Here is a 26,739-nt window from a genome sequence, read left to right as displayed (position 1 = left end):
CGCACGGCGGCCGCCGGCGCGGCGCACGGCCGCCGGCAGAGGAACCCAGCCCGCCAGCCTGCTGACCCGCCTGCAGCCTCCGCCGCTGGTGACCTCACACGCCGCCGCCCCCGCGCCCCCCGCCGCCCGCGCCGAGCCGCCCCCAGGCCCCGGCCTCGCTGCACCCGGGAGGCGGCGGCGGCGGGCTGGGGCCGGGGCCCGGCATGGATGGCCGCGATTTTGCGCCGCCGCCGCATCTACTGTCGGAGCGCGGGAGCCTGGGCCACCGCAGCGCCGCCGCCGCCGCTCGCCTTGCCCCGGCCGGGCCGGCCACGCAGCCTCCGGCGCACTTCCAGCCCGGGAAATACTTCCCGTCGCCGCTGCCCATGGCTTCGCCCACAGGTCAGTGCCGGGCTGCGTCGGGGCCGGGCGTGGGTGGAACGCTCGGGAAGCACACGGAGGCAGGGTTCGTGAGGAGCCTGAGCCTGCTTCTCTCTGCGCCCCTGCCCCCCGCAGCCGGCGGCCTCCCGGGGCCCCCTCGGGTCTCAGAGGGGCAGCCCCGAGGCAGCTAAAAATAAAGGTTTTCACCTCGGTGCCGTCCCCCTCCTCTGCAGAAGAACGAAATTCCGCGGAAATCTTTTTCCGCATTCACCGCCTTGTGCCGCTCCGGGCAGGGACAAGGAGGCGCTTTCTGCGGGAACAAAACGGCCGTTGTGAGCCAGGGGGCGGGGGCCGTGGCCCCGCGGATTTGGCAGTAAGCGCGGGGCGCGTTAATAGGGACTGCCGGTGTAAGACGAGCAAATCCTGTTTCTATATAAAGCCTTGAAGTGTCAGGGCGAGAATGCGTTTGCAGGGACGCATTGGCTTTAACAAGTGCCTCCGGTATCCTGCTAACGCGGACAAAGCGTGGCCAGCGCCGCCGGGCCTCGCCGCCCCGGGGCCCAGGAGCTCCGCGGCCCGGCCCGGGAGGGGGCGGCGCAGGGCCGCGCTCCGATGATTTCGGTGCAGGCGAGTGCAAGCGAATTTGCTCGAAGAGGAGAGAGCCGGGCGCCCGGGGCTGGGCTTCGGGGGGGGCGGCCGCGTGGCAGTCCTCTCGGGTGCCCTCCTGGAGAGGGCTGTCGTAGCCACGGTGCCCCAGGCCTGGAGAGCGGTCCTGCCTCGGGTAGTTTTGAAATTCTTTTTTGAGCAAGGTCGGAGGCGAAGTAGTCGCGGCTGGAGCCTGGCGAAGGGGACAGCGGCCGGGGGAGACCGCGATCCTGGTCAGCTGCAGTAGTAGAAGTTTGGGGCAGAGTTTTCATGATGATACCGGGCACAGCCTGGTGGCCTCGTGGGGACCCCCAGATCACCTTGGCATGTCAGCTGTTTTTGTTTACAGCTTGCCTTAAACATCAGCGACGTTGTTTGCAGTTTTTTTTTTTTTAATTTGACAGTAAGTTATTATTGGTAGCTTGATGAACTGTGAATACTAATAAAATTATATCTGCGTTAATGGGATTACAATTAGTATGTGGATTAAAAAGGCAGTGACGGGGCTCGAAGGGAAAATACCAGAAAAGAAAAATGTAAAAAAAAATATGGAAAAGAAAAATGTAAATTTCTGAAAAAAAGAATACCCAAAATTGCTCAATTACTAATGGGCTTTCAGCATTTACAATAGGAGGGAATTCCCAAAAGCTGGAGCGAGCCGGGCCATGGCTCCCCGGCTCTGGGTGGCCGGGTCCTGCGCCTGCCAGCTAGCTCCCTGCTCAGGGAGAGCTCGCTTTTGCCCGCTGCTCTTTCTTCCCTTGGTTGCTTGTCTTCCTTTTCTTCCTCTCCTTCTCTTTTTTTCTCTAGATTTATCACAAGAAAGAGAAAGAGAGAAAGTACTTGCCTGAGCAATTGGTGCTTTTAACATCTCTCTCCCGCTGTCCCTGTGGTTATTAAGTGTCTCTTCCTGCCCTTTCATCGGGGGCGCTGCCCAGTTCAGCCTGCACTGGGGGGCGAAGGGGGCTCGTGGGGGCTGCAGGGCCAGGGCCCCAGCTTCCTGGCCAGCCCTTCTCCTGGTTGCAGGCTGGTGGTGCCTGCTGGGGGTGTGTGAGGTGGGGGATGGGGAGGGAGAGCTGCCCACCCCTGTGTGTCCTCTAACCTGGCAGGTAACCACACAGCCGACACCAGCATTCCTGGTGTGGAACAGCAGCTGGGGCTGTCCCCTTCTGGGGAGGCCAGGCGGATTCCTGGGCAGAGCAGCTCATGTGCTTTTCCTCCCCACTCACTGGCCACAGCTACCAGGTCTGGGTCAGCCGCCATAGCCCCCTTCCTACCATCATTTCCAGACCAAGGCTCCACCAAGTCAGGTGGGAACACGGTGGGGTGACCGGATGGAACCTTTGTCTTGCTCATTCCACGTGGTTCTCCGAACATAGGCCACGGAGGGTGGTGGACACCGAACTGGCCATGTCCTGGGCTGTGTCTTGGGTATTATGTCTTGACCCCAGATCCTCCCACTTCCCCCATGCACAAGGCACTCTAAAGGGTGCTGGAGACCCCCAGGGGATGCTAGATGGGGGCTGCAGGACCACGTGCCCTTGCTCCCGGGCCATTTCTACCCCGTGGGGGAGCGAAAGCCCATTGTGCTTGGAGGTGCACCGCCCGTTTTCGCTGGGAAGCCCAGCTGATCCGGCCAGCACCAGGCATCTGTAGCTGAGAGCCTTTGAGGCTGTGGAAAGCCGGTTGTTTAAAATTCAGCTACGTCTATTTTTTTTTTTAAAAAGGGATCACACCCCAGATCACTTTGCTTTGGTCTGTGTCTCTGGTCTAGTGTAGGAAAAAAAAAGCAGAATCAAGTTAAATTTTTTTGCATTTCACGTGCAGATTTCCAAATGACCACTTTGACGGACTTTCTCCCCATTTCCCAGCCACCCCTCCCTCCACCCACCGCCCTGCTGAAAGGAAAGGGCCACATGTCCCCCCGCCATTTGTCTGATTCTAATGTGAGATGAGGGGTGGATGCCCCAGCCTTCTGAGGCACTGCCCCCTCCCAGGCCGCTTGGGCGCCTGCTTCGCTGGGCCGAGGGTCTCCCCCCCTGCGGCTCAGGCTACTGCCTGGCCTCATCCCCATCCAGTGCTTTCAAGATGTCAGCTACAGGGACCCTAATGGGGAAGCTGGGCTCCGGAGCCTCCCATTGTTTTTCTAAAACTGAAAGTGCTGATAGCTTTATAATCGGGCTGCGGGGTTTTATGGCAAAGTGCTTTTACAGTAACCTTGTCACCGAAAGGTGCAATTAAAATGTTTGGAATCATTATTTTTAGTGCAGTGTTAGATTTTGTCTCTAATACAGATGGTCCGGAGGCAAAGCTGTGAAATCTAGGGGGGAAAAAAAGGAAAATCAACAACGAACCAGCCCAAGATTTTTCATCAGTGCTACCGCCTCGAGCAATTGGGGAATCTCGCAGCCCGCAGAGTGGCTGAGTAAGGAGGCAGCCGGCCTGGGGAAAGCCCAGACACAGCACCTCCTTGTCCTGCCTGCTGGCAGGGCAGTCCCCTCCCCCTTCTTCAGCCTGGTCAGTCCCGGTCCTCCGCCTTCTCTTCCTGGTGCTGTTCCCCATCTGGGTTTGAATAATCTGGTGGGGACTCTGAGCCCCTAAGTCCCCTCCCCGTCCCTTCTCTTTGGGGTGTAAATGGCCCCAGCTAGGGAAGCCAGGCGCCCCAGGCCTAGGGTGGTTTGGGGTGAATAGGGAGGTCGATATGTGGTGGGAGACGACAGCAAACTTCTTTTCCACACGAAATGCTTCCGATCGCCATTCTCAAAAAACTCAGTCGAGAAACAAGATAATTTCATAGTGTGAAAAGACCCCATAAGTTTCCCCTCCCTTGTCACGTGATATTTTTTGTAAGAAAAAAAAATACATTTTCGTAAATACCTCATTAACTCTGTGACACAACAGAGTGTTTCTGCAACAGTTACCAACTCTAAGTAGGTGTGAAAAGAGTTACTTTCCAAGGGGTCTACCCATCCTGCCTGGTAAGTGACAGAGCACAGAGCGGGGACATCAAAGCTGCCACCGAGCCCAGAGCCGCGGGAATCCGGTGGCCGCGTAGACCGTAGACCAGCCTGGCTTTGGCTCCCCCATCTGCCCGCCCACCCCACCAAAGCCCATTTTTGGCATGTGGTTTTTTTTTTTCCCCAGTGGGGCTTGAACTGCCACCTTGTCTGATTATCCCTAGTCTGAGATACTGCGTTTTCTATAGGAATATCCAGGTCACGTGAGCAATAAGGCAAATTAGTGAGGGAGGCAGGGAGCTGCTTTTCGAAAATAGCACGTCTTCCCTGCAAAACACACGCACCCCCAAATGCTTTCCTGTTATTCTTAGAAATCCCCCTTGTCTTTCTGCGAGACAGGGTTCAACATAGCCCGCACAGGCAGGACAAAACGCACAGGAGACTCTTAGAATAACATGGAGGAGGCTAAAAATACCCCTCAGAAACACACATAAAAAAGCCAAATCCAACAACAGAACGAGCTAAAAATATTCCAGGCTTTGGCAAAGAGCACGGAGTTAAATAAATTATACAAGAGCCATTCATGGGAGCAAGTTGACTTTCTCTCTTACGGGAACTTGGTTCAAGCTAATAAAAATAATAATTTACTAGCCACTGAGCTTTGCATGGGTTTAAATTTAATTGGTGGGGCTTCTGGCGTTTGTCACTTCTTGCCATTAGTGGGTTTGCCCTGGCCTGGAGTGGGGTGAAAGGCGCCCTGGTGGCACAGTGGTTAAGCACTCAGCTGCTAACTGCAAGGTTGGTGGTTCAAACCCAGCAACCGCTCCTCAGGAGAAAGATGTCTATAAAGCCTTGGAAACCCTGTGGGCAGTTCTACACTGTCTTATAGGCTTGCTGTAAGTGGGGATCCACTGAAGGGCAATGGATTTGGTTTTTGGCTAGGGTGGGGTGGGGAGGGCATGCCAGCCTGGGATCCCTGGGAGCAAGGGGAGTGCCCTCGACGAGCTGGCCTGAGTGTGGGGCAGGGAGGACCCGGAGGCCAGAGGAGGGAGGCCTCGAGAAGGGAGTGGGCACTTCGGCTATTTTAATTCGATAAATGACAGTACGCCTTTAAGAGTATGTTTTAACAATCGAGATACACTCCAGCAAGTTGATAGGATGTTTGCTGTCAACTTACATATGTCATCAGAGCGAGCTGTGAGCGTAAATAATGTTCCAGCCCACGGACACTCTGCAGCCTCTGTGAAGGCTGGCAGGTAACACCCTGCTCCTGGCCAGCACCTCTGCTCCGTGTCTGTGGGCAGGGGCCAGAGGAGGGCAGGAGTGGGAACCCTGGAGCCTTCCTTCTTTCCGTCCGGGCCCTTTGGCTGATGCCTCTCCTCTCAAGGGAGTTCCCAGGTCTCCCTACCAAAATAAGAGTGCTGGCAACTCCTGTGAAGTGACGTGAGGCTAGTGCTTCTTCAAGCAGCGGGTATTCTAATTCGGCCACTTCCCAAGAATTGTAAACTTCCACTCGGGATCGGGGTCAGGGTAGCCCTGTTGGCACTCTCCCTTTCTTGGTTGTCCCTTAACCAAATGCCCCCAGAAATCCCAGAGGACTACATTTCCCAGAATGCCTCCTCTGGCTCCAGGGTCTGAGCCTGGGACCCGTCACATTCCTGGAGCTGGGAATTCCCAAGGGAGGCCACTGGGATTGCTTTCTGGGCTGCCCTCAGTGCCCCCTTGTCCTTCCAGCTGGAAGAGAGGCCTCAAGGCCTGCCTGGCTTCCTCCTTTACCATAAATATCAGACTATAGGCCCCCCCAACAAATAGGTGCACCCCCCCCTTTTAAGGCCCTGTGCAGCATCTGCCTTGATTGTCTTGGGTGACCCCCAAAGCCACAGGAGAGGCCTCACCAGACTGCCTGTTCTCAGCCCCTGAACACGTCCCTCTTCTGGAGTTGCCTTAGCAGGGCCCTAATGGCCCTCGGGAGGTCCTGTGTGGCAGGGACATGGAGGCTTCGCCTGAGTGGCATCAGGGCCAGATCCTGACTAGGCTGTCCCCTTCATGACATTGGTGTGGCAGTCCCCATTGCCCTCTTCACATCTTCAGATGGCCGTAGTCCCTGCCTTACTGACCCGGTTCTACCCTGACTGGCAGTTTCCAAAACGAAAGCTTAGCCGGTGGCCGAAGTTTCTGCCTTCAATCTAGTTGTCCAGCGAAGTGTCTCAAGCCTGCCACTCTGCAGCTTCCTGGAGGGGAGGGGTCCTCCCAGGTTGTCTTGGGAGGGGCCTCCTGCTGGTCCCTCATCACATTACAGATGCTGTGAACAGACTCCCAGATGCAAAAACATGTCCTGTCTGTTTGGCGAAGCACTGACTTGATCTGCTGGGCTCCCGCCCCCTCGCCAGCCAGGGATGTCTCTCCTGGGCTTCCCCGGTCCCCATTAGCCCTGGGACCTCATCCCTCTCACCAAAGACATGGTATCACAAGCAAAAATCAAAGTCACAGCCTAAATACAAAATAGCCCCTACCAGTGGGGCCATGCCTAGAGGGGCCAGAGTGGAACTGCTCGGTCTTCTCCCTGCCGCCCACATTTTTATGGGATCACGCAGGCCTGTTTGTCAGTGGGCTGCTCCTGTTTCTTGTAATATGTATATTACTGACTTCCGTGGCCCCACGCGCAAGTGGTACCCCTGAGGCTCTGGGGATGGTATGAGGACTGGGGGTGGCGGGCACCGAGTCGGGGCCGGCCCAGGTTATGGGATGGGGGCCTAGTTATGATCTGCCGGCCCAGTTACAAGATGGGGGACTTGACCCCAGGTGTGAGATGGGGGGCTGACCCCACTTATGAGATAGAGCCCAGTTATGAGATGGGGGCCAGCTGCAGGTATCAGCTGGGAGTCCAGCCCTGGTTAGGAGATGGGGGGTCCAGCCACGGTTAGGAGATGGGGGCCTCAATTATAAGACGGGGGGACAGACTCCAGTTGCGAGATAGGCCCCTGCTTATGGGATAAGGGCTCAATCATGAGGTAGGGGGCTGGCCTGGGTGTGCGATAAGGGCCTGGTTATGAGCTGGGGCCAGCCCTGGTTACCAGATCACCGCTGGGTCTGCAGTGGGCCTCAGGCCTGGTGGGGCGCATCCAGCGCGGAGCTGGGAGCCGGCCGGCTGGGACCCACAGGCTGTTGCTGCAGCTGTCGAGGTGGATTAGGTTCCAGATTAGATCAGTCAGGAAGCGTTTTTTCCTTCTGACCTGGGGTGGGTCGGGGGGAATAAACAGGTGGGCTGGGCTGGGCTCCCTCCCCCGCACCCCCCCCAGCCCAGCCCTCCTCCAGTCTCTTTAGGCTTGAGGGCTTTGGAAAGGCCAGGTGGTCTGGGGTATCACTCCTTGTATGTTCACTGGAGGGAAAGACAATCCACCCCCCGACCTCGGTCACGGTGGGCACTGCCCCTGTGGCAGACTTCAGGTGTGACCCAGGCCCCCCCAACCATCCACTCCAACTCCATCCTGGCATCTAGTAGGCACCGTCATGTGATCAACAGGCCTGAGCTGGGGTGGTGGGGGAACAGCCTGGCCTGGTGCCTGCTGCCAGAAGAGAATCCTTAGGTATTGTCAGTAGATAGTAAACTGCCTGATGTCACTTTCGGGGAAAAGGCAGATCTTGGCTGGATCTCCTCCTCGTCCTGCTGGGTCAAGGGCCTTGGCCCTGACTTCCACAGGGGCATCTCACAGGGAGGGGCATGTGGGCTCCCCAGAGCTCAGCCCTGGGTGGGTGGGGTGAACCACTTCAGGCTCACCCTTCAGGCCAAGGGATGGAAGCACAGCAGCGGGTGAGGGGGTGGAGCTCAGGGAGGACGAAGTTGGGGTACGGTGAGTGGAGATGCGGGCAGCAGGATGTGGAGACCCCGGGAATCAACCCCTGGGGTGGGGATGTGGTGGTGGATTTGAGGGGAGAGTGCACGGGAGGAGTCCCTGGTGCTGTCGTGTGGGGCCCTTCGCAAGTATGCAAGGACCTTGCTACTGGGCGCCAGCCTTCCTGGCTCAGCCAGCCAAGTCTCTGGAGCCCGAGGCCCACCCTGCAGACCTGAAGAAGGCTCTGGGTCCTGTGGGCATGGCCACAATGGCACGGCCACCCGTTTACACCCCACTTACGTGTATGCCCACCACCTGGCCAGCCCCCTGCTCACATGTACACATGCACACTCACACTTGCACACGCTTATGCACTCACACACTCACGATGCCCGGTGACCTTGCTGCCTGCTCAGTCCTCCAGCTCGGCCACCTGCCGGAGCTGCCCAAGGTCCCGCAGTCTCTCCAGGCAGGGTCTTGCTGGCGAGCACAGGCCTACTTCCTTCTCGTTCCTTCTGCACCGCCAACCCCCCTGGACTCCTTCTCTGGCTCCTTGCCTTCACTGGCTGTGGCCTGGACAACCCCCACTCAGCTCCCCACAGCCCCAGGCATCTCTGTCCCCTGATGCTGCTTGCATGTCCACCTCCCGAGATGTCCTTCTGTACCTCACTTCCAGCCTAAAGCCATCCTGGAGGCAGCGGGGCCTCCAGTCTTGACCCTGTGGTGGCCTATTCCACAAGGCTTTGTGGAGCCTTTGCCTGGGGACCATCCCTAGCATCAAGCCACCTTTCCCAAGGGATGGCAGGCATCCCAAGTCTGGGGTATTGTGTCCCCATTCCTTCGTCCCCCCAGGGCTGTGCCAAGTGCCTTAGCCGTCGGCAGGCCCTGTGTGGAGGTGGTTTTCCTCCCATGGTCCCCCTCCCACACCAAGGGTAGACGAATGCTCCAACTCTGGGAAAACTGAGCTGAGAAGAGAAGGCAGGCGAGCTGGGTCCAAACAGAGCCTCAGCCTCTTCTTTAAAACCTGGGGAGCCCATCTCCCACCCATATGCCTGTGGCATGGGAACACCCACACAGCGGTGTCCTGCGTGTGTCCCCAGCCTTTGTGACCACCTCTCGTCCTGCCCAGGGCCAGGTTGGCATCCCCTCACCTTCCAGAAGCATCTCCAGTCCTCTGCTGAGGCTTCTGAGGACCACGTACGCTGCACCTTAGAAAAGTGTTGGAGCTAACTAGGTGGGCCCATGAGGCTGTCTGCTCCTGTGAGTGTCATGCATACATGCGTGCATCCACATCCAACCCTTGGCCTCCCGCAGTGCTGATACTGACCAAGTGTGCTCTTCGTGTGCTCCGCCTGTGCCCTTTGTAGTCTTGAGTGTGCCCTGTGAGCGGGGCAGTCCCCACTGGCTCCTCTCTGTCCCCTTCTGACCCCCAGCTCCAGACCCTGACCCAAGCAGCCAGCATTGACAAACCTTCAGTCGTGACCCCCCCATTTCGACCAGTCTCCCTGCTAGCCCTGTTCCTCTAGCCCTGCCTGTGCCTCCTGTCCAGCTCCCGTCTACCCACGCCTGTGGGTGACCTTGCAGCAAACATTTGTGCCTCAGAAGACACTCTGCTTGTGGTGTGGAGGTGGCCCAGGTCCCTCCCCTCCATCCTCACCTGTAGGGCCCAGGGCAGGCGGGACACTCAGGTGTGGCAGGACTCAGCGTGTGACCTGCAGGATGGGGTGACCGCAGGTGCTTCCTACCCGGCTGCGAGCCGGCCTCTCAGGATGATGCAGGTTCGTATGGAAACCCCCGGCCCTGTCGCAGGATGACGGTGAAGGAGCCAGCTCCGTGGTCCTCTGGGACGTGCCGGGCATGCCAGTGGGGCAGCTCCTGTGTCCAGCTGGCCCCACCGCACACCATAGTCACCCAAAGCCAGCAGGTCACCTCGTGGGCAGTTTGCCCAGAAGCCAGTACCCTTTTTGAGAATTTTTGTGTTCCTTTGGGTATCCTGGAAACCCTGGTGGCGTAGTGGTTGAGTGCTACAGCTGCTAACCAAAGGGTCGGCAGTTCAAATCCGCCACACTCTCCTTGGAAACTCTATGGGGCAGTTCTAAAAAAAAAATTCTAGTCTATCCTATAGGGTCGCTATGAGTCGGAATCGACTCGACGGCACTCGGTTTGGTTTTTGGGGTATCCTAAAAATAAACTTCTAATTTATTTTAAATTAATACTAAAATTAAATTTAAGTTGTAATGAGTTTTTAGACTAACTGCTAAAAAGCCTTTAACGTGTGCGAAGATGGGTAAAATTGAAGCCTGGGAAGCCAGGCTCAGGTCACGCCTGTTGTTTTTCACACATTGCAGACACGGTGATACTTAGCAGAAACCCCAAGTGACTAAGTCCCCCGGCCTATTGGTGGAGATGCACAAATAGGCCTTAAAATGCTAGACGGAGTCGGGGGCAGTGGGACGTGGAACCCTGAAGACCCCTCAAAGGGTTGCTCCTCCACAGCGTGTCCAGGGCTACATGGACCTGTGGGTTACAACTGGGAGGGGGAGGCTGGTTCTTTGGGGGTGATGGGGCTTGGGGTGGGTCAGCATGGCAGGGTGGGAGGCCCTGGGGACCTGCTGGCTGGGTAGGGGGGCAGGGAGCACCCTCTACCTCATTTCTCTGTGCCGCTGCCTCAGGGGTCTTGACCTCAGCTGGTGGGGGAGGTAGAGCTGACTCAGGGTCCAGGTTAGGCTGGGTCTACCCTCCTGCAGCCCTTTCTCTAGAGGGACACACTGGGTCCCCATCAAGGCCTTCACAGAGAGCTGGGCTGTCCTGGGGTCCTAGAGGAGTCCGAGTGACCCCTACCCCTACATGTGACCCCCGCCTGCCCGGCACAGCTTCCTCTCCCACCCTCACCACGTTGTCAACCGCGGCCTGAGTGGCCAGCCAGGTGCTCACCATGCTCTGAGGCAGCAGTTGGTCCACAGCAGGCAACCTTGGCCCTCAGGCCAGGTGGGGTGGGCAACCGGTGACAGCACAGAGGGCCCCCCTGAACTGTGGGTCTTAGGAAATACCATGGGCTTTGGACTCCAGATGGCACTCAGCAGGAGTGCCCTGCCTTGCAGGCTGGGGCTGACTGGCGGAGCCACCACACCCAGGCTGGCAAGGCAGGGCACTCCTGCTGCTCTCTTGCTGGCCCCATGCAGGCCCCAGCCCTGGGCCCTTTGGGCGTGTGGTTAGAGGGTCATGGTGCATCTTGGGGCCATGGTGGGTCTGATGCTAGGGGGCTCCTTTCAGGGACCTCATTCCGCCTTGAGGCAGCTCAGTGCAGACCCCAGGCTGCCAGCTGGGATCCCCGACCTGGCTTTTTCCTGACCTTCTTGTTAAGCAGCTCTCCAGGCGAACTGGTCAGGGGTATCAGGGCTGATCCAGCCTTCTGTGTCACAAAGGTGGCAGAGGCTCAGAGTGGCCACCTACCCTACCCACTGTCGCCATCAGGACCAGCTGGGGCTTGTTTCCTGGCTCAGGAGCCAGGCTAGTCCTTCTCCAGATGGAATGGGTTGGGGGCTGTGGGAGGGTGCGTGTCCTGGGACCCGCCCTGGTCATCCCGGGGGCTAAGAGTGGGTGAGGGAGCTTCCAGGCACCACAATGGGTCTTTGCACGGGGCTTCTGCTGGGGCCCTTAGAGCCAGGGCCCCCCAGAGCTGAGCCCCCGGCTGGTCAGCCCTCTGGCCCCCCAGGCTGGTTCCCCTCGGCTGGCACTGGCTCCTGGCCCCAGCCTGGACACCATGCCCTCCTGCTCCTGGGACTGCTCCCACCTGCGCCCTGGTCCCATCTGCGCCCCGGTCCCAGGCCCTACATGTGATGGGGCAGGCTCCCCCACAAACCTCCACTCCTGGCCATGCGTACCTCACAGGTTCTGAGAAACACTGTAGTTACCTCAGGGAGGTTCTTTCTCCGTGGACTCTGGAAACATCTTCAGAGATTATAATATTTCATCTCGTATTTCGCAGGGAGCGGGGTGATTTATAAAAGCGGTGCTTGCTGTTAAGGAAACTGCAACAATTCAGAGATTACAAGGCTTGGTATGAATGCCTCCGTTGGCCCCCAGCACCCGGAGCCACCACCCTCGGCAATCCCTCATTCACCTGGGCCCCTTCCCCACGGGTAGCACTAGACCTGGGGGTGCTGCGTAGACAGAGGAGGCAGGTGGGAGGGAGGGAGGAAAGGAACGAAGGAAATCGAGATAAGGACCAAGACAGGAGGTAGAGAGGAAAGGAGGGTAGGAAGGCAGGAAAGCAGGGAGACAGGAGGGCAGGGGCCCGGCCCATTGGGCTCCCCCCTCCAGGAGCTAACAGGTGGTCGGCCCAGGGTTGGAGGCCGTTCTCAGGGGTGGATTAACCAGTAGGCAAGGTACGTACGAGTTTACCTGTGTTTACTTACTAATCTGTAGTGCACAATTTCACCACATCTTTGATGTGACAAACAGGTGAAGTCGTTCACTACAGATTCATGAATATGCACAAGTAAGCCATGGGTGTGCATCAGGGTTGTATTCTTCCACCATACGTATTTAATCTGTATGCTGAGCAAATAATATGAGAAGCTGGACTACATGAAGAAGAACGGGGCATCGGGATAGGAGGAAGACTCGTTACCAGCCTGCGTTATGCAGATGACACAACCTTGCTTGCTGAAAGTGAAGAGAACTTGAAGCACTTACTAATGAAAACCAAAGACCACAGCCTTCAGTATGGATTGCACCTCAACATAAAGAAAACAAAAATCCTCACAACTGGACCAATAAGCAACATCATGATAAACGGAGAAAAGATGGAAGTTGTCAAGGATTTCATTTTACTTGGATCCACAATCAACAGCCATGGAAGCAGCAGTCAAGAAATCAAAAGACACATTGCATTGGGTAAATCTGCTGCAAAGGACCTCTTTAAAGTGTTGAAGAGCAAAGATGTCACCCTGAAGTCTCAGGTGCACCTGACACGAGCCATGGTATTTTCAATCATATCATATGCATGTGAAAGCTGAGACAATGAATAAGGAAGAGCGAAGAAGAATTGATGCCTCTGAATTGTGGTATTGGCAAAAAATATTGAATATACCATGGCCTGCCAAAAGAACGAACAAATCTGTCTTAGAAGTACAGCCAGAATGCTCCTTAGAGGCAAGGATGGCAAGACTGCGTCTTAGATACTTTGGACATGTTGTCAGGAGGGATGAGTCCCTGGAGAAGGACATCATGCTTGGCAGAGTACAGAGTCAGCGGAAAAGAGGAAGACCCTCAACAAGGCAGACTGACACGGTGGCTGCAATGATGAGCTCAAGCATAACAACAATTGAAAGGATGGCTCAGGACAGGGCAGTGTTTCATTCTGCTGTCCGTAGGGTCACTATGAGTCGGAACAGACTTGACGGCACATAACAACAACAAGCCATGGGTACCTTGCTTACCGGGTAATCCTACCCTGGCCTTTCCTTTTTCCGATCCTGGGGGCTGAGACTGAGTTGAGGCCATTTAGCTGAGAGCCTTGGGAGGCAGGTTTGGGCTGGGGTCAGAGTTGGAGGATGCCAGCATTGGGCTTTCTGGTAGGAGGGATCAGCCTGGCTCCCCTACATGCTTTCTGCAAGACTAGTCATGCCTAGGGCAGCCCTGCATCTCTGTGGGCCCCTTGGAGTGTGGTCTCACTCAGCAGGCCTGAGACAAAGAGCCACTCAGCTGCCACGTGGGAGAGTGTGTAGAAGCCCAGCCTGGCTCCTGAAGAGTGGGTGCAGGGCACTGGGTGGACTAGATGGGTGCTGCTCCCCTGGGAGCTACTCCTGTGACTTACCCTTGGCCTTGCGTGGCCTCTCAGTGCCTGCATCCCCACCTGTGGACAATTTCGGCCCGTCCTCTCACAGGATACCCCTGGACCTCTGGACGGGTGGGCTTGGCAGCTGCTGGGGTGGCCTGGCCACAGGTCCTCACTTCCGCCTGCCCTGACTAGTGATGCAATCTCACGGAGAAATAACCAGCGTTTTACGTTAATTGGATCTGTGCATTTTCTCCGTTTCCCTGCGTCCCCACCTGTCATATCTCATTTCCCACACAGCGTTTACCGCCTTTTACATGTTCATTACAATTTGTTGGCCACTCACAGCTGGCTCTTTGGTGTGCGTTGGCATGCTGGCCTCCTCCTGGCGCTGCCTGCTCTGCCCCTCTGCTCACCCACAGAGGTCCCCCGTGTGAGGACATGGGGCACTAAGGCTGGGCCTGGCCAGGTAGCCTCCTGGACGGGACCACCGGGGGTGAGGAGGGTGAGGAGGCTGGGGGGAGGCAATGAGGCCGACCTGACCCACTACCTGGAACACCACAACTTTGTCATCTCTCGTGTTCCTTTCTGGCTGCTCCTTCTCCCACCCATTCCTTGGTGGGGTTGGGTTCCTAGACGCTGGGTTAGCCTGGGGCCCATACCTGGTATCCAGTCATACACAGTGGAGGCCAGATGGAAGGACCCACAGTGGCGGGGGGCCTTTGCTGTGAAGTGGTCAGGTTGGGCTTCATGTAGGAGACTGGGTGAGAACTGAGCCTTGGAAAATGAACAGCCTAGGGGTCTGAGACCAGGGAAAGGTCATGTGCTTCCCCTGGGAGGGGCAGCCCTGGGTTTAGGGACACTGAGTGGCCCAGTGTGGCTGGAGTGTACCTGAAGCAGGTGGCTGGGAAGTGGGGCTAGAAAGGTGGCACTGGCAGCAGAAACCCTCAAAGCTTCTTGAGAAGGAGTGGAAGGGCTGGTCCAAGCCCTATCATCCCAGTGGTGACCCCACTGGTGGCCCTGAGGGTTCCTTCTGGCCCCCTCCTTGGGATGCATCCCCTCAGTCCCTGAACCTTCTTAGACACAAGAGACCTAAAGCTGGCCTGAGCCATCATCGTGGTCAGGAGGGGCTGGCTCTCCTAGCCCAAAGTGACCATAGAGAGGGCATCTTGGTGCACCAGCCCCCAGGCTGTCCCTGCCACGCCCACCCAGAACATCAGTCTGGTGTTGGGCTGTGCCAAGCACCGTGGCTGGGTCCACCTGACAGATGAGGAAGCGCTGGCCTGGCAGGGCTGAGTCCCTGCCCAAGGGCACCTGGCCAGAAATGGCTAGAACCTCCTTGCAGACTCAGTTCTGTAGGGGTTCATCCTGTGGCTGGGATGGCCAGTCCAGGTTCTGTGAGCAGACCTACCTGGCACAGCTAGGCCCCCACGCCCTTGTGTAGGCTGCCCTTTCTCCTTTCCCTGCCCACAGCTGAGCATGGGGGGTCTAGGTCTGGGTTGAGAGTGGCGGGGTGCAGGACAGCAGGGTGGGTGGCCGACAGGCTCAGCTCAGGCTCCTCCTGACCCTGCCCAGATACACCCTCTTCTCTACAAAGACCACCAGGGCTAGAGGAGCAGACAGCTGAACTGGGCTGTGTATGTGCACGTGGGAGTGTGTGCGTGTGTGCATGTGTGAGAGTGTGCACATGTAAGTGTGTGAGTTTGCATAAGTATGTGTGAGTGTGGGCGTATGGGAAGCCTTGTGTGAGTGTATAGGAGCCTCTGAGTGTGAGCGTATAGGAAGCCTGTGAGTGTGAGTGTATAGGAGCCTGTGAGTGTGAGCATATAGGAAGCCTGTGTGAGTGTATAGGAGCCTGTGTGAGTGTGAGTGTATAGGAGCCAGTGACTGTGAGCGTATAGGAGCCTGCGGGAGTGTGAGCGTATAGGAGCCTGTGTGAGTGTGAGTGTATAGGAGCCTGTGGGAGTGTGAGCGTATAGGAGCATGTGAGTGAGTGTATAGAAGCCTGCAGGAGTGTGAGTGTATAGGAGCCTGTGTGAGTGTGAGTATATAGGAGCCTGCAGGAGTGTGAGCGTATAGGAGCATGTGTGAGCGTGAGTGTATAGGAGCCTGAGGGAGTGTGAGCGTATAGGAGTGTGTGAATGTGCATGTGTAAGTGTGCATGAGGATGTGAGTGTGAGTTATGTGTGGATGAGAGTGAGTGCATATGTATGTGTGTGCAGTGTGAGTGTACACGTGTGAATGTATGTGAGTATGCACATGTGAATGAATATGAGAATGTTAGCCCATGAGTCTGTATACATATGTGCAAGTATATGAGTGTGTCCGTGTGTGAGCATACATGTGTATGAAAATGTAAATGTGTATTGTGTGATTGAGCATCAGTGTACGTGTTTGTGTATGAGTGTGCACATGTATGAGCATGAGTGTGCACGTTTGTGAGTGTGTGAATGTGTGACTATGAGTGTGCATGTGTTTATGAGCATGTAACTAAACATGAGTGTGCACATGTTTGTGTGAGTGTGCATGTTTGTGTGAATATATGACTGAGCATGCATGTGCACACGTTTGTGAGTGTGTGAGTGTAAGTGACTGAGCATGTGAGTGTGCACGTGTTTGTGAGTGTGTGTGCGAGTGTGAGCATGCCTGCACAACAAGATCAGAGCATCCGCTTCCCTGGGGGCTATCTGACTTCAGGATGCCGGGAAAGGAAGTACCTGGTTTGGCCGAGGATCGTCCTCCAGTCACTGGGCCCTGGTCACCTTCCCATGCCCCTTGCCCGCTCACCCAGCCTCAGGAGTGTCCTGGGTGGGAAGGTTCTGGCCGGCCTGCAAGACCACGTGGCACTGGGAGAGGGTGTGAGATCGGAGGGAGACAGAGCCATGGGAGAGGTGTGAGGAACAGGAGTCATGGGGGAGGGAAGTGTCCTCCCTGCACCCTCTCCCTGCATCCCCTCCTGCCCCAGGCGGCTCTGAGTCACCGTCCAGCCCAGAACCAGGACAGAGAGAGAGGGGAGTCCAGAGGCAGCCCAGTGGGTCCGTTGGCTGCCCCGCCCCCGCCCCACTGCCCCAGGCAAAGGACTAAATTTATCCTCTTAATAAGAACCAGGTTTGCATCCGATTTTTCTTTTATTAATTTTTGGGCTGTCGTGGCTAGGTCGGTCCCCTGCCATCCACATTTGCTGGTCGAGTGGGCCAGCAACCACATAGTTTTCCTATTATGGCCTGAGAGATGCTGCCCTGGGGCCAACAGGGTCTTCCAGAAGGTTCTCTGAGCCCATGTGAGGAGATTTCTGGGCCAGGCCCCCTCATTTGCCCTGGGGCTGGGCTGGGCCGGGGAGGCTTTGCATTCTTGACCTTCCAGCCTCTCCCTCTCCCGCCCCCACATGGTGGTTCCGGTCCCTCCTGCCTCCCTGCTCTGCTTCTATTCTTCCTCGTTCCCTCTTTTTCCCAGCCTCCTCTTGTCTAGCACCTGTACAAGGCCTGCGGCAGCAGAAGGCCTGCTGAAAACAGGTCTGCCGAGGTGCCGTGTGCGAGGGGCTGGGACTGGTGACATCTGGCGGCAGCTGGCTCTCAGCTGGAGGTGGCTGCCCCACATCTGGAGGATTTGTGGACCCTGCAGGGGGTAGGCTCCCCAACTGGAGGGCTCTGCCTAGCTCAGCCCATCTGTGATGGGTCATGGGCTGGGCCACGAGGGGGACAGCTGGGGACCTGCTTTTCTACACCGCCTGCTGGGGAACAGCTCTGCTGTGTGCCCACAACCCACACAATCCCTGGAGGCCGGTTTTGGGGTCCAGGGTCTTCACCCTGGAAGAGGTGACTCAGTGCTGGGCCCGCAGTGGGTCAGGGGCTTGGAATAACCGTTTGGTGCTGGCTTGAAGCTGGACATCCCGGTCCCCCTTCCACCATGAGTGGGCCAGGATGTTCTGGACCCCTGTCCCTGCAGGGGAGTGAAGGGGGTGGCGAGCGCTCCCTCCCAGGCCCCATGGTGTTAGGCAGAACAGCAGCCAGGAGCTTCGCCCAGGCCCAGGCCAAGAGAGAATTCATGTGGGGAGGCCTGATCCCTGAGAGCCTCTTCCCCAGAGGACCTACCCAGCCCATGTGGCCTGAGCACCTGGGAGCAAGCCTGCAAGTCCATGCACACTCACTCCATATGTGCACGTCCATGCCCTGTGTGCACGTGCCCCAAGGTACACGTGCTCACCTGTAGCCCACATGAACACCCAGAAAACCCCCAGAGACACACGTGCATTCCCGTGCATACCTGCGTGCAGTCAGACACACGTGCACAGGTACACACCCATGAGGGTCCACACACGCAGTCCCTCCTCTGCCTCTGTGCTCACACACATGTCCATGCACACACATAACACATCACACACCTGGGTGGGTTCCAGCCCAGTGGGGAGCATCACTGGGTGCTTCAATGCCCCTGTTGCAGGTCCCCCGGGAATGTGTGCAGACACATGCGCACCCAGAGGCACATGTGAACACCCGTATCCCATGCGCACGCCCAGAGATACATATTTGTGCCCCATCGTGTGTGCACACCTAGAGCCGTGCACACACACCCCCAGAGACATACACTCGAGCTCCTAGCCATACGTGCACACTGCTGGTCACATGTGCACACTCACAGCCGGGCATGGGTCTCGTGGGTGGGAACATGGCATGGGCTCTGAGGTCCTGCTGTGGGCTGGGGGTCCCAAAGCAGCCTACCCACCAAGGTCTGGTTCTCCTCATCCCTCTGTCTCTCCTCCTCCTCCTGTGTCTTTGGGTGGTCTCATGGTCAGACATATGGACGCCCACCTGCCTCTGAGCAGGCCAGACCGGGGCCTTTCTGTCTCAGGGTCCATGGGGGACACATCAGCGTGGCTTCTCCTTCCTTCCTTCCCCTTCCCAGGAATGAAAAATATGTGGGCAGGCCCATGTAGGCCGCTCACCCTCTTCCTCTTCCCCACAGTGCGGCCCCTCTGGGGCCTGGCTGGGTGGCGGGAGGGCCGCTTTGGCCCCCTATCCTGGCCGCCCATCACCCCAGTGTTACAGCAGCTCCTGGTGTACCCAGGGGAGACCAAAGGGACAGCCCCAGGGGAGCCAGGCATCCCCACTCTGCAGCCAGGCGGGGGTGGTGCAAGGCTCGGGCAGGAAGCCGGTGGAGCCGTGGGAAGCTGGGAGCCTGAGCGAGTGTGAGCAGGAGGGGTGGGAACTGGCACGGGCAGCGGGCATGGCCGCCAGACTCAGAGCCCGCACAGCGCTGTTGCCAGCAGTCCGTCAGCTGGGCTTCCGGAAGAGAGCTTGCACTGAAAGCCGGGGAAGGGGCTTGCTTCTTGGAGCCTCTGCCAGCTCAGTGAGGCCTTTTTTTTTTACAACCCATCTCTCAGTTTCCAGAGGAGGAGGGCGCTGTCTTGGTGGCTCACTGACAGAAAACAAATGCCTGCTCCTCTGATTCCCACTCCTGCGCCTCCCTGCAGGGAGGCCCTGCTGTCCCTGTCCCTCCCCCTTGCTCCCTCTGCCCTCACCTGGCATCACAGCGAGGAGCCAGGATGGCCGGGTGAGGAGGTGGGGGCACAGGAGGAGAGCTGGGGTGCTTTGGCATCTGTGCCCCCAAACCTGGGGCAATTGAGGGGGCTCTGGGATTGCCGTGGGTCAGACACATAGGGAGGACTGGGGTCTTAGTGGCCCTGGGCTGTAAGCTCCCAGGCAGCACCTGGGCTCCTGGCCATGGCACCTTCCACGCCCCTCAGGGCAGACACACACCTGCTGCCCAGCTTGGCCAGGGCAGGTGGGCTGGCAGACAGGTTGGCGGGAGGAAGGCCAGGCTCCTCAGCTCTGCCCACCACCTAGGGCTGCCTCTGCCAGTCCGATTTGCCGACACCTGGTGTGTGCCTGATGCTTCATACAGTGTCTCAGTGGGTAGGGGCTGGGCAGGGGCCACGTGGGGTTCTGGGGGCATTGGGAGTCCCAGCCTGGCTCCTTTCAGTGGTGCTCAAGGCCCTCCTGTCACCAGGGACCCAGCTGGCAGCGGAAAGGATGGGGCCTCTGCACCTAGGGTCCAGGTGTGGTCCAGGTCGGCGGGGAGGGGAGCCGCACCTGAGGTGGGGGGGTGTCAGCTGGCCCTCCCCAATGTCCTGGCTTCCGGAGTGGTTTTCTCAGCCAGCCTGGTGCCCCTGTTCCATGGTACACTAGTCAGGCCGAGCCGCCCTGGAGTTGGGCCCTGTGTCTCACTTGGGCTCCAACCCCAGCAAACCTCAGCCTCCGGGCAGCCGGGCTGGTGGCAACCCCCCACAGCATTCAGGCCCCTTTCCTGGAAAAATCCTAAACCCAGGCCACAGCCCTGGAACAAGTGCTGCTGGAGGGCCTGGGGAAGCGGAGCTGGGGGCCACTCTGGGGGGCTGGCTCCCCTTAGATGACACACTGGAGGGGACCAGGGCACCTGGGAGGAAAAGGCCTCGTTGGCACCCCAGCCTGGGCACTTGGGTTGATGATTTAGGCTTGATCACCCCCCATTTTCTCACCCATCCCACAGGGCACCTAGTGCCCCAGAGTTCTGTAAAGGCCCCAGTGTGAGGGGTACCAGGATCGGGGCTCCCAGCCTGAGAGGCCAACGCCAAGACCCCCAGCACGCTTGCTGCCCAGGGCTCCCCACATCCCCTCCCGGGCCCCTAACTGCAGTACTCTGTGGGGGAGACCTTTGCCAAGAGGAAAGAAGCCATCAGCCCAGCTCCTGGCCACACCAGCCGCCCGAAGCTCTGGCCTGGCTCTGGCCCGGCTCTGGCCCAAGGGCCCTGGCTCCCAGGCTGCACTGCACAGCTCTGTCTGCTGTTTGGCTACTGGGCGGTTGCGGGGGCTGGGAGGTGGCAGCCAGGTCTGCCCACGGCTCTGCAGGCCGGGCACGGCGCCATCACCACTCTTCAGAGGTGGAGGGGACAGCTAGGAGGGAGTGCTCTGTTCTGAGGTTTGCCCAGGCAACTCGGGGGCAGTGAGGTGAAAGAGGAGGCCATGGTGTCCACAGTGCCCTCCCACACACCACCACTGTGACTGGGGTCACTGCCCACCATGGAGTGCCCACCTGGCAGGGCCTGCAGGACCTTTGGCTGCTTCCGAGTAAGCAGTGTGGAGCCCTGCTGTACTCAGGACCTGTCACCACAGCAGACCCATTCGGGCCTCCCTCAGTGGGCTCGGTACGTGGGGTCTCGGTACGGGAATTGGGCTGCAGTGAACAGCTCTGAATATAACCCTGAGAAAGCCGTGGGCTGGAAGGCAGTCTCCAGAGCGCTGGTGGTGGCAGTCTCAGGGGTCTCGGGTGAACTCTGTCTCCTTTCCCCCATACCCTGTGGGGTGGACATTCTCGTGAGGATAGCACAAAGATGTACCATACCTATGATGAGGACATGGCAACCTGGCGCTTCTGTTTTCAACAGGAAGGGGAGAAGAGGGTGGGAAGGCCTGCCGAGATAGGTGCAGAGGCCAACATCAGGGGCCCAGGAGGCAGGTCGAGCAGCAAGGTAGGCAGGGGTACCGCGAAGGCCTGGAGCAAAGGAGGAGGCTTAGACCTGACAGAGGGTGGGGGAGGGGCTGGATGGAACCTCTGTCATGTGACCCCCCATTTCCCAGACTTTGGGGAAGGGGTCCCAGCCTGGGGTTGGAGCTGGGGTGTCAGCCACAGCAAGAAATGCAGCCTACAGAGCCAGGAGCTGCAGGACTGCCCCCAACCCCATGGGGGATGGGGGGATGGGAGGTGTGGGCACAGGGCATCGGCAAGAGCCCAAGGCTCCCTTGGGGGTGGAGGTGTGACAGTTTGAGCCCCCAGACTCCAGGTTGAGACCTGCCCTGCAGCCCAGACCCCACATGGGCAGCCCTTGGGGAGCTTCCTCTGTGCCTCAGTTTCCCCGGGCCGTGTGGGAGCGCTAAAGGTACAGGGTTCCCAGGCTGAGCTCCTGGAGAAGCCCTGGATCCAGACCCAGTTCTTGGCTGCAGCTGCTTCCCACTGTCCGTGGTAGATGGGGGCGGAGGGACTTCCCTCGGCAGGGTGGGGCCTTGGGGCCTGGCCAGCAGGAAGCTGTGCTGGAGGAGGCCACACTCACCCCACAGGCATGCCCCTGGAGGGACCGAGCCGCCAGCGCCGCCCTTTCAGCCCACCCTGCCCAACGGCGCTTCCTTTCCCACCCGAGTCCTCCCTGGCGGGAGCCCCTGCAGTCTAGCAGCCCTGCCAAGCCCCAGCCCCGTGGCCGGCCGGGAAGTCCCTGGCTCCCCTCCTGGGGCCTGAGGACCTTCTCTTCCTCTCCAGTCCCCAAGGTCAGCACACACCCCGCTGCCCCCAGTGCTCACGCCTTTCTCTGGGCCATGTCCGGGAGAGGCCTGAGTGCTGAGGTATGAGGGTCTGTAGGTCCCCTCAACCCACAGGCGCTTCACTCACACGGTGGTGGGGGATGGGGGCCCTGGGCTCCCCCGGCAGCCCCACCCACGACTCCCCTGGCCTGGAGCCTCTCTGCTGAGTCACCCCTGTCTGGGAAGCCCTCAGATGAGGCATCGCACATTCACAAATCCCTCTGCCCCCCGGCAGGGAACAGCTGCCCTGACTCATCTGGGCTGGGCCCACGCCTCCTGGGGTGCCTGGAGCCCTGCCACCCCGAGGGCTCTGCTCTCAGCCTGGTGCCCACCGCAGCCCCCAGGCTCGGCTCCCCAACCTGACAGTGTGCCCCCTGACCTCCCAGCAGCACCAGGGTCTGCTCCATGCAGGGCCTACTTCTGTGTGTGTCCTTCCTGTGCAAGCAGCCCAGTAGCCATGGCAACCCAGGGAGGCTGGCTGGCCCGGGATAGGAGAACCCAGGGCTGGCTTTGTCCGCTGGACTGGGCAGGGAGGGGGCACCGCCAAGCTGCTGGGAGGAGACTGGATGCAAAGCCGGGATGGCAGGCTGCGGGAGGCTAGCCGCACCCCTGGCATGTGGTGCTGGGAAAACACAGAGTGCACCAGTGCACGCAGAAAGCCACCTGCCACCTCTACCCTGGCTGCAGATCGATGGCGTCTTTGGCTCCATGCCAGCCCCAGCCAGACCCGGACCTGGAGGGACTCAGCAGGTCACTGCAGAGGCATCCTCAGGGTCCTCGTTGTCCTCCCCTCCTTGCTCCCCTCTGACTCAGGGCTCCCCTTACTCACCAGGGACCAGGCACCTATCTGACAAGTCAGCTCATACGGCCTGAGGAGAGGCCTTCCCTATGTCAAAGGCCCCACAGTGAAGGAAGGCCAGCCCCTCGCAGTGCTGCCCCAGGTGGGCAGGGACTGCTGGGCCCTCAGGGGTGCCATAGGGGTTCTGGCTGGGCCCTGCTGACCCTGGTCCTGGGTGTACCAACTTGACCCTTTCAGGGACATGTGGGCAAAGCAAGCTGGCAAGTGGGGTGGCATCTGAGAGGCCTTGGAGCTGCCTCCTGGGCCTGAGAGAGTCGGGGCACTCTGCTTCTGAGGAGAAGGCCTACCTATAAGGGCAGTTTGTTTTCTATGGGCCCTGTCTTGGTCACCTAGAGCTGCTATAACAGAAATGCCACAAGTGGATGGCTTTAACAAAGAGAAGTTTATTCTATCACAGCCTGGTAGGCCAGAAGTCCGAATTCAGGGAGCCTTTTTCTCTCTGTCAGCTCTGGAGGAAGGTCCTTGTAATGAATCATCAGTCTTCCTTTAGGTCTGGGAGCATCTCAGCGCAGGAACTGCAGGTCCAAAGGACGCGCTCTGTTGCCAGCGCTGCTTTCTCGGTGGTATGAGGTCCCCATGTCTCTTTGCTCCCTTTTCTTTTTTATATCTCAAAAGAGATTGGTTTAAGAAACTACCTAATGTTGTAGATCTCAATATCGCTGCCATTAATCCATCTCATTACATCACAGTGATAGGATTTACAGCACATAAGGAAATCACATCAGATGACAAAATGGTAGACAGTCGTACAACACTGGGAATCATGTCCTAGCCAGGTTGACAGATATTTTGGGGGGACACAATTCAATCCATGACAGGCACTGAATGTTTATTTGGCATAGCACCTGGCACCCGGTCATCTGGTGATGGTAGTGGTGGTGGTGATGGAGGACATGGTGACGGTGGAGGTGGTGGCAGTAGTAATGATGGTGGTAATGGTGGTGCTTGTGATGGCAATGATGGTAGTAACGATGGTGATGATGAAGGTGGTGGTGGCCAGTGATTCTGTGGCTGAGGTGCCAGCTTTGGGGAGATTTATGGTAACAGAGTGTCAGTGACAGGGTATCTGAGGCACAAGGAGACCTGGGCCCTGAGTGTGACAGGGGCCTGTGTGGGCAGTTTTTCCCGCTGTTGACTTCTTGGATATTTTGGGCTTTTGAAGCAAAGGCCCCAGAAGAGCTTGGGGCCCGAGAGTCGCCCATGAAGGGATCCTTGGTGGCGGGTGCTCTTCCTGTTCCTGACCCTGAGCTGCACGCTCGGAGCTGCTCCCAGCCTTGCTCTTGCCCCCTGTGTCCACAGCCAGCAGCCGCCTGATGGGAAATTCTCCAGCCTCATCTTTCATGGGCAGCTTCCTCACCAGCAGCCTGGGCTCAGCTGCCTCTGCGCACCCCAGCGGCCCCACCTCTGCCCCCTCTGAGCAGGCTTACCGTGGCCCCCAGCCGGCCCCCTCCCAGATCTGGTTCCCCCACTCACATGAAGGTAAGCCAGGGTGGCCAAGTGACCCACCAGGGTCCCAGGGCCCCAGGGCCTGCTGGCCGGGTGAGGGGCTCCCACAATGGCCAGCATGAGCCTGCCTGCCAGACCCTGCCTGGTGAGCTCTGGGGGGTGGGGGCAGCCTCCCTGCCAAGAAACCCCCACCAGGAGGGGGTAACTGGTTGGAAACAGGGACGGGCCCCGCTGGGCAGTGTCCTAGCCAGATGTGGCTCCAGATGGGTGGAGAGGGAGAAAAGTGAGGATGGGGGTAGGGCTCCAGGGAGCTGAAGAAATATGGAGCACAGCTGGAGCAGCTGGGCCAGGCTGCACCTCCACTGCAGACTCAGGAAGATGTGGGCTCCAGATGCGCCAGCTGGGAGGGGCAGGGAAGGGGAGCTGTCAACATGCTCTGCCACCCTGGGGGCCTGGCTTGGACATGAAGCCCTCAATGGCCGAGGCCTCCCCAGGGACACAGCCCTGGCACACAGATGCATGTCCCATAGACGCATGTCCGTCCCTTGGTGGTCTGGCCTCTCAGGTCCACCCCTGAGACCCCAGACTCCCTGGGCCTGTGGCTTTTCCCAGGGCAGCACCCCCAGCACAGCCTCCTGGCGTGATCTGGTTGGCAGCCCTTGATCCCAGCATCCCTCAGCCCCACATTGCTGGTGTTGCCCCCGCGGCAAGGAAAGAGTTAAGCTCTCTTGGGCGGCTGGCACACGGAGAGGTAATTGCAGCTGGCAGCGGGCACAGAGGGCTCCCGTTGCTGGCACTCGGCACTGCCGTAACTCAATGACTGCCGAGTGGCGGGCGCCGTGTTTACAGAGCGGCAGACCCACACACCGTGCCCGTCACCCGCCCGCGTTCCAGGCAGGGAGATTAGCGCCCAGCGCTGCTGGAGAGCAGAGAAGCCTCTCTTTGTGCAACAGGACAGGTGACGAGTGAGGGACAGTTGTTAAAATAATCTGGGCTCAGCGCACGCAGAGCACACATGTTACACAGGCGATAAGGAGCTGCTTCTCCTCATGGAGGGGCCCGGGTGGTGTCCCAGGGCCCAGGTGGGCAGACCCCTCCACCCCACGCTCCAGCACCATCTTCAGAGGAACTACCCTATGCAGAAGTGCAGGGCCTGGCCAGGAGGTGCGGGTTTCCTGGGGCCGTGTGGCCCCACCTTCCTGACATCATCCTGCACCTCCCCAACCTGTGGCCCCCCAGAGCAAACTTCTGGGTCTTGGTGGCGGCATCTGGCTCCCAAGATATGGAAGGGGGAGGGTGGCCAAGCATAGGCGCCCTGAAGAGCCACCTCAACAGAAATAGTGGCCGGCTCCCCCCCACCTCCCCCAGCCCAGCCACAGGTGGGTGTGGGATACTCAGGGCTGGGCTGACTTGGTTTCCCCTCCTTACAGCAGCAGCCCTGCTGGGGCCAGGGAGTGACCACAGCGCACCCTCCCTTCTCCAAATCCCAAGACTTCCCCTCCAGGAGGTGTGTTCCCCCTTCCCCTCTGCACCACCCTTAGGGACTCCACCAGCAAGCAGAGTGGTTTGTGGGTAGTGCCACCTGCCCTGGGCCCAGAAGTGCCCCAGTCTGGCCCCCTGGGGGCTGCCTGGAGGGTGGGGGGAGGCAACCTACAGACAGACAGGGTCCCCTGCAGACCCCACCTCTCAATTTCCCTTCACCAACGGCTGTCATGGTGGGGTGCCTACTGCTGCCTGGCCGTGCCCTGTGGAGGTACTTGTACCACCGCCTTGCCATTCCCCTCCCCTGCTGTGCCACATCCATCTCCTTACCCAAGCCCAGCGGCTTCACCTGGTGGGTGGGAGGGCAGCAAATAGGTGATGCCAGACCCGGCTCTCTCCTGGTAGGGAGGCAGCTGCTTGGATGCAGGGCGACCTGAACAGGAAGGGTGGGCCCACAGCGGGCCTGGCTGTGCCACTCTGAGGGCCAGCGGTCATCTGTCCATCTGTAGGCCCCAAAATCCCCCTAGCACCTTCCCTGCTCTTGCCCTCATGGTGCCCACAGCCTTGGGGGAGGGCAGGGAGTCAGAGGCACAGGTGGGCAGACACTGGCACACCCAGCGGGCCCTGATATAGGGCCAGGACCAGGGGCCCCTGCGCTGCATCTCAGCCTGCTTTCAGTGAGGAAGGCAGGTGCTCTAGGTGGGTGCACAAGATACCTGCTCAGATGCCCCTCCCCCTGCCACAGCTCCCCCCAGAGGTTGACAGGGTACGGTGTCGGTCACAGTGAGCACACACCTTGCTCGTGGACCGTTGAGGCCCATGCCTCAGTTTATCTGTTACCATTGCCCCTTCCCTGCCTTGAGCCTGGCTGCCTGCCCTAGGACCCCCTTCCTGTTGGGGTTCCCTGGCCCAGTGGCCAAGCCCTGCGGTGGCTGAGCCCTCGTGGTGGCCACCGACGAGCAGGGAGCCGGGAGCACAAGGCTAGCGGTGGGGGTGGGGCAGGACGAGTGGCAGGCTGGCTGGCAGGCTGCCCTGGCCGTGTGCCCGGCTG

At 58.9% G+C, this 26,739-nt stretch overlaps 1 protein-coding gene across 3 annotated transcripts in view; it reads left to right on the top strand.

Moving 5' to 3' along the window:
• The first annotated feature begins 203 nt into the window (after positions 1–203).
• BAHCC1 (BAH domain and coiled-coil containing 1) overlaps positions 204–26,739 on the top strand; it is a 67,699-nt gene continuing 41,163 nt past the window's right edge. For all 3 annotated transcript variants that reach the window (XM_064270566.1, XM_064270564.1, XM_064270565.1), the window contains exons 1-2: positions 204–381; positions 24,060–24,239. In XM_064270566.1, coding sequence (XP_064126636.1) covers positions 204–381; positions 24,060–24,239 — 358 coding nt within the window. The remainder of the gene's footprint in view (positions 382–24,059; positions 24,240–26,739) is intronic.

The sequence above is a fragment of the Loxodonta africana genome, chromosome 18, assembly GCF_030014295.1.
Source record: "Loxodonta africana isolate mLoxAfr1 chromosome 18, mLoxAfr1.hap2, whole genome shotgun sequence".
Taxonomy (NCBI): domain Eukaryota; kingdom Metazoa; phylum Chordata; class Mammalia; order Proboscidea; family Elephantidae; genus Loxodonta; species Loxodonta africana.
This window is presented reverse-complemented; position numbering and strand designations above follow the sequence as displayed.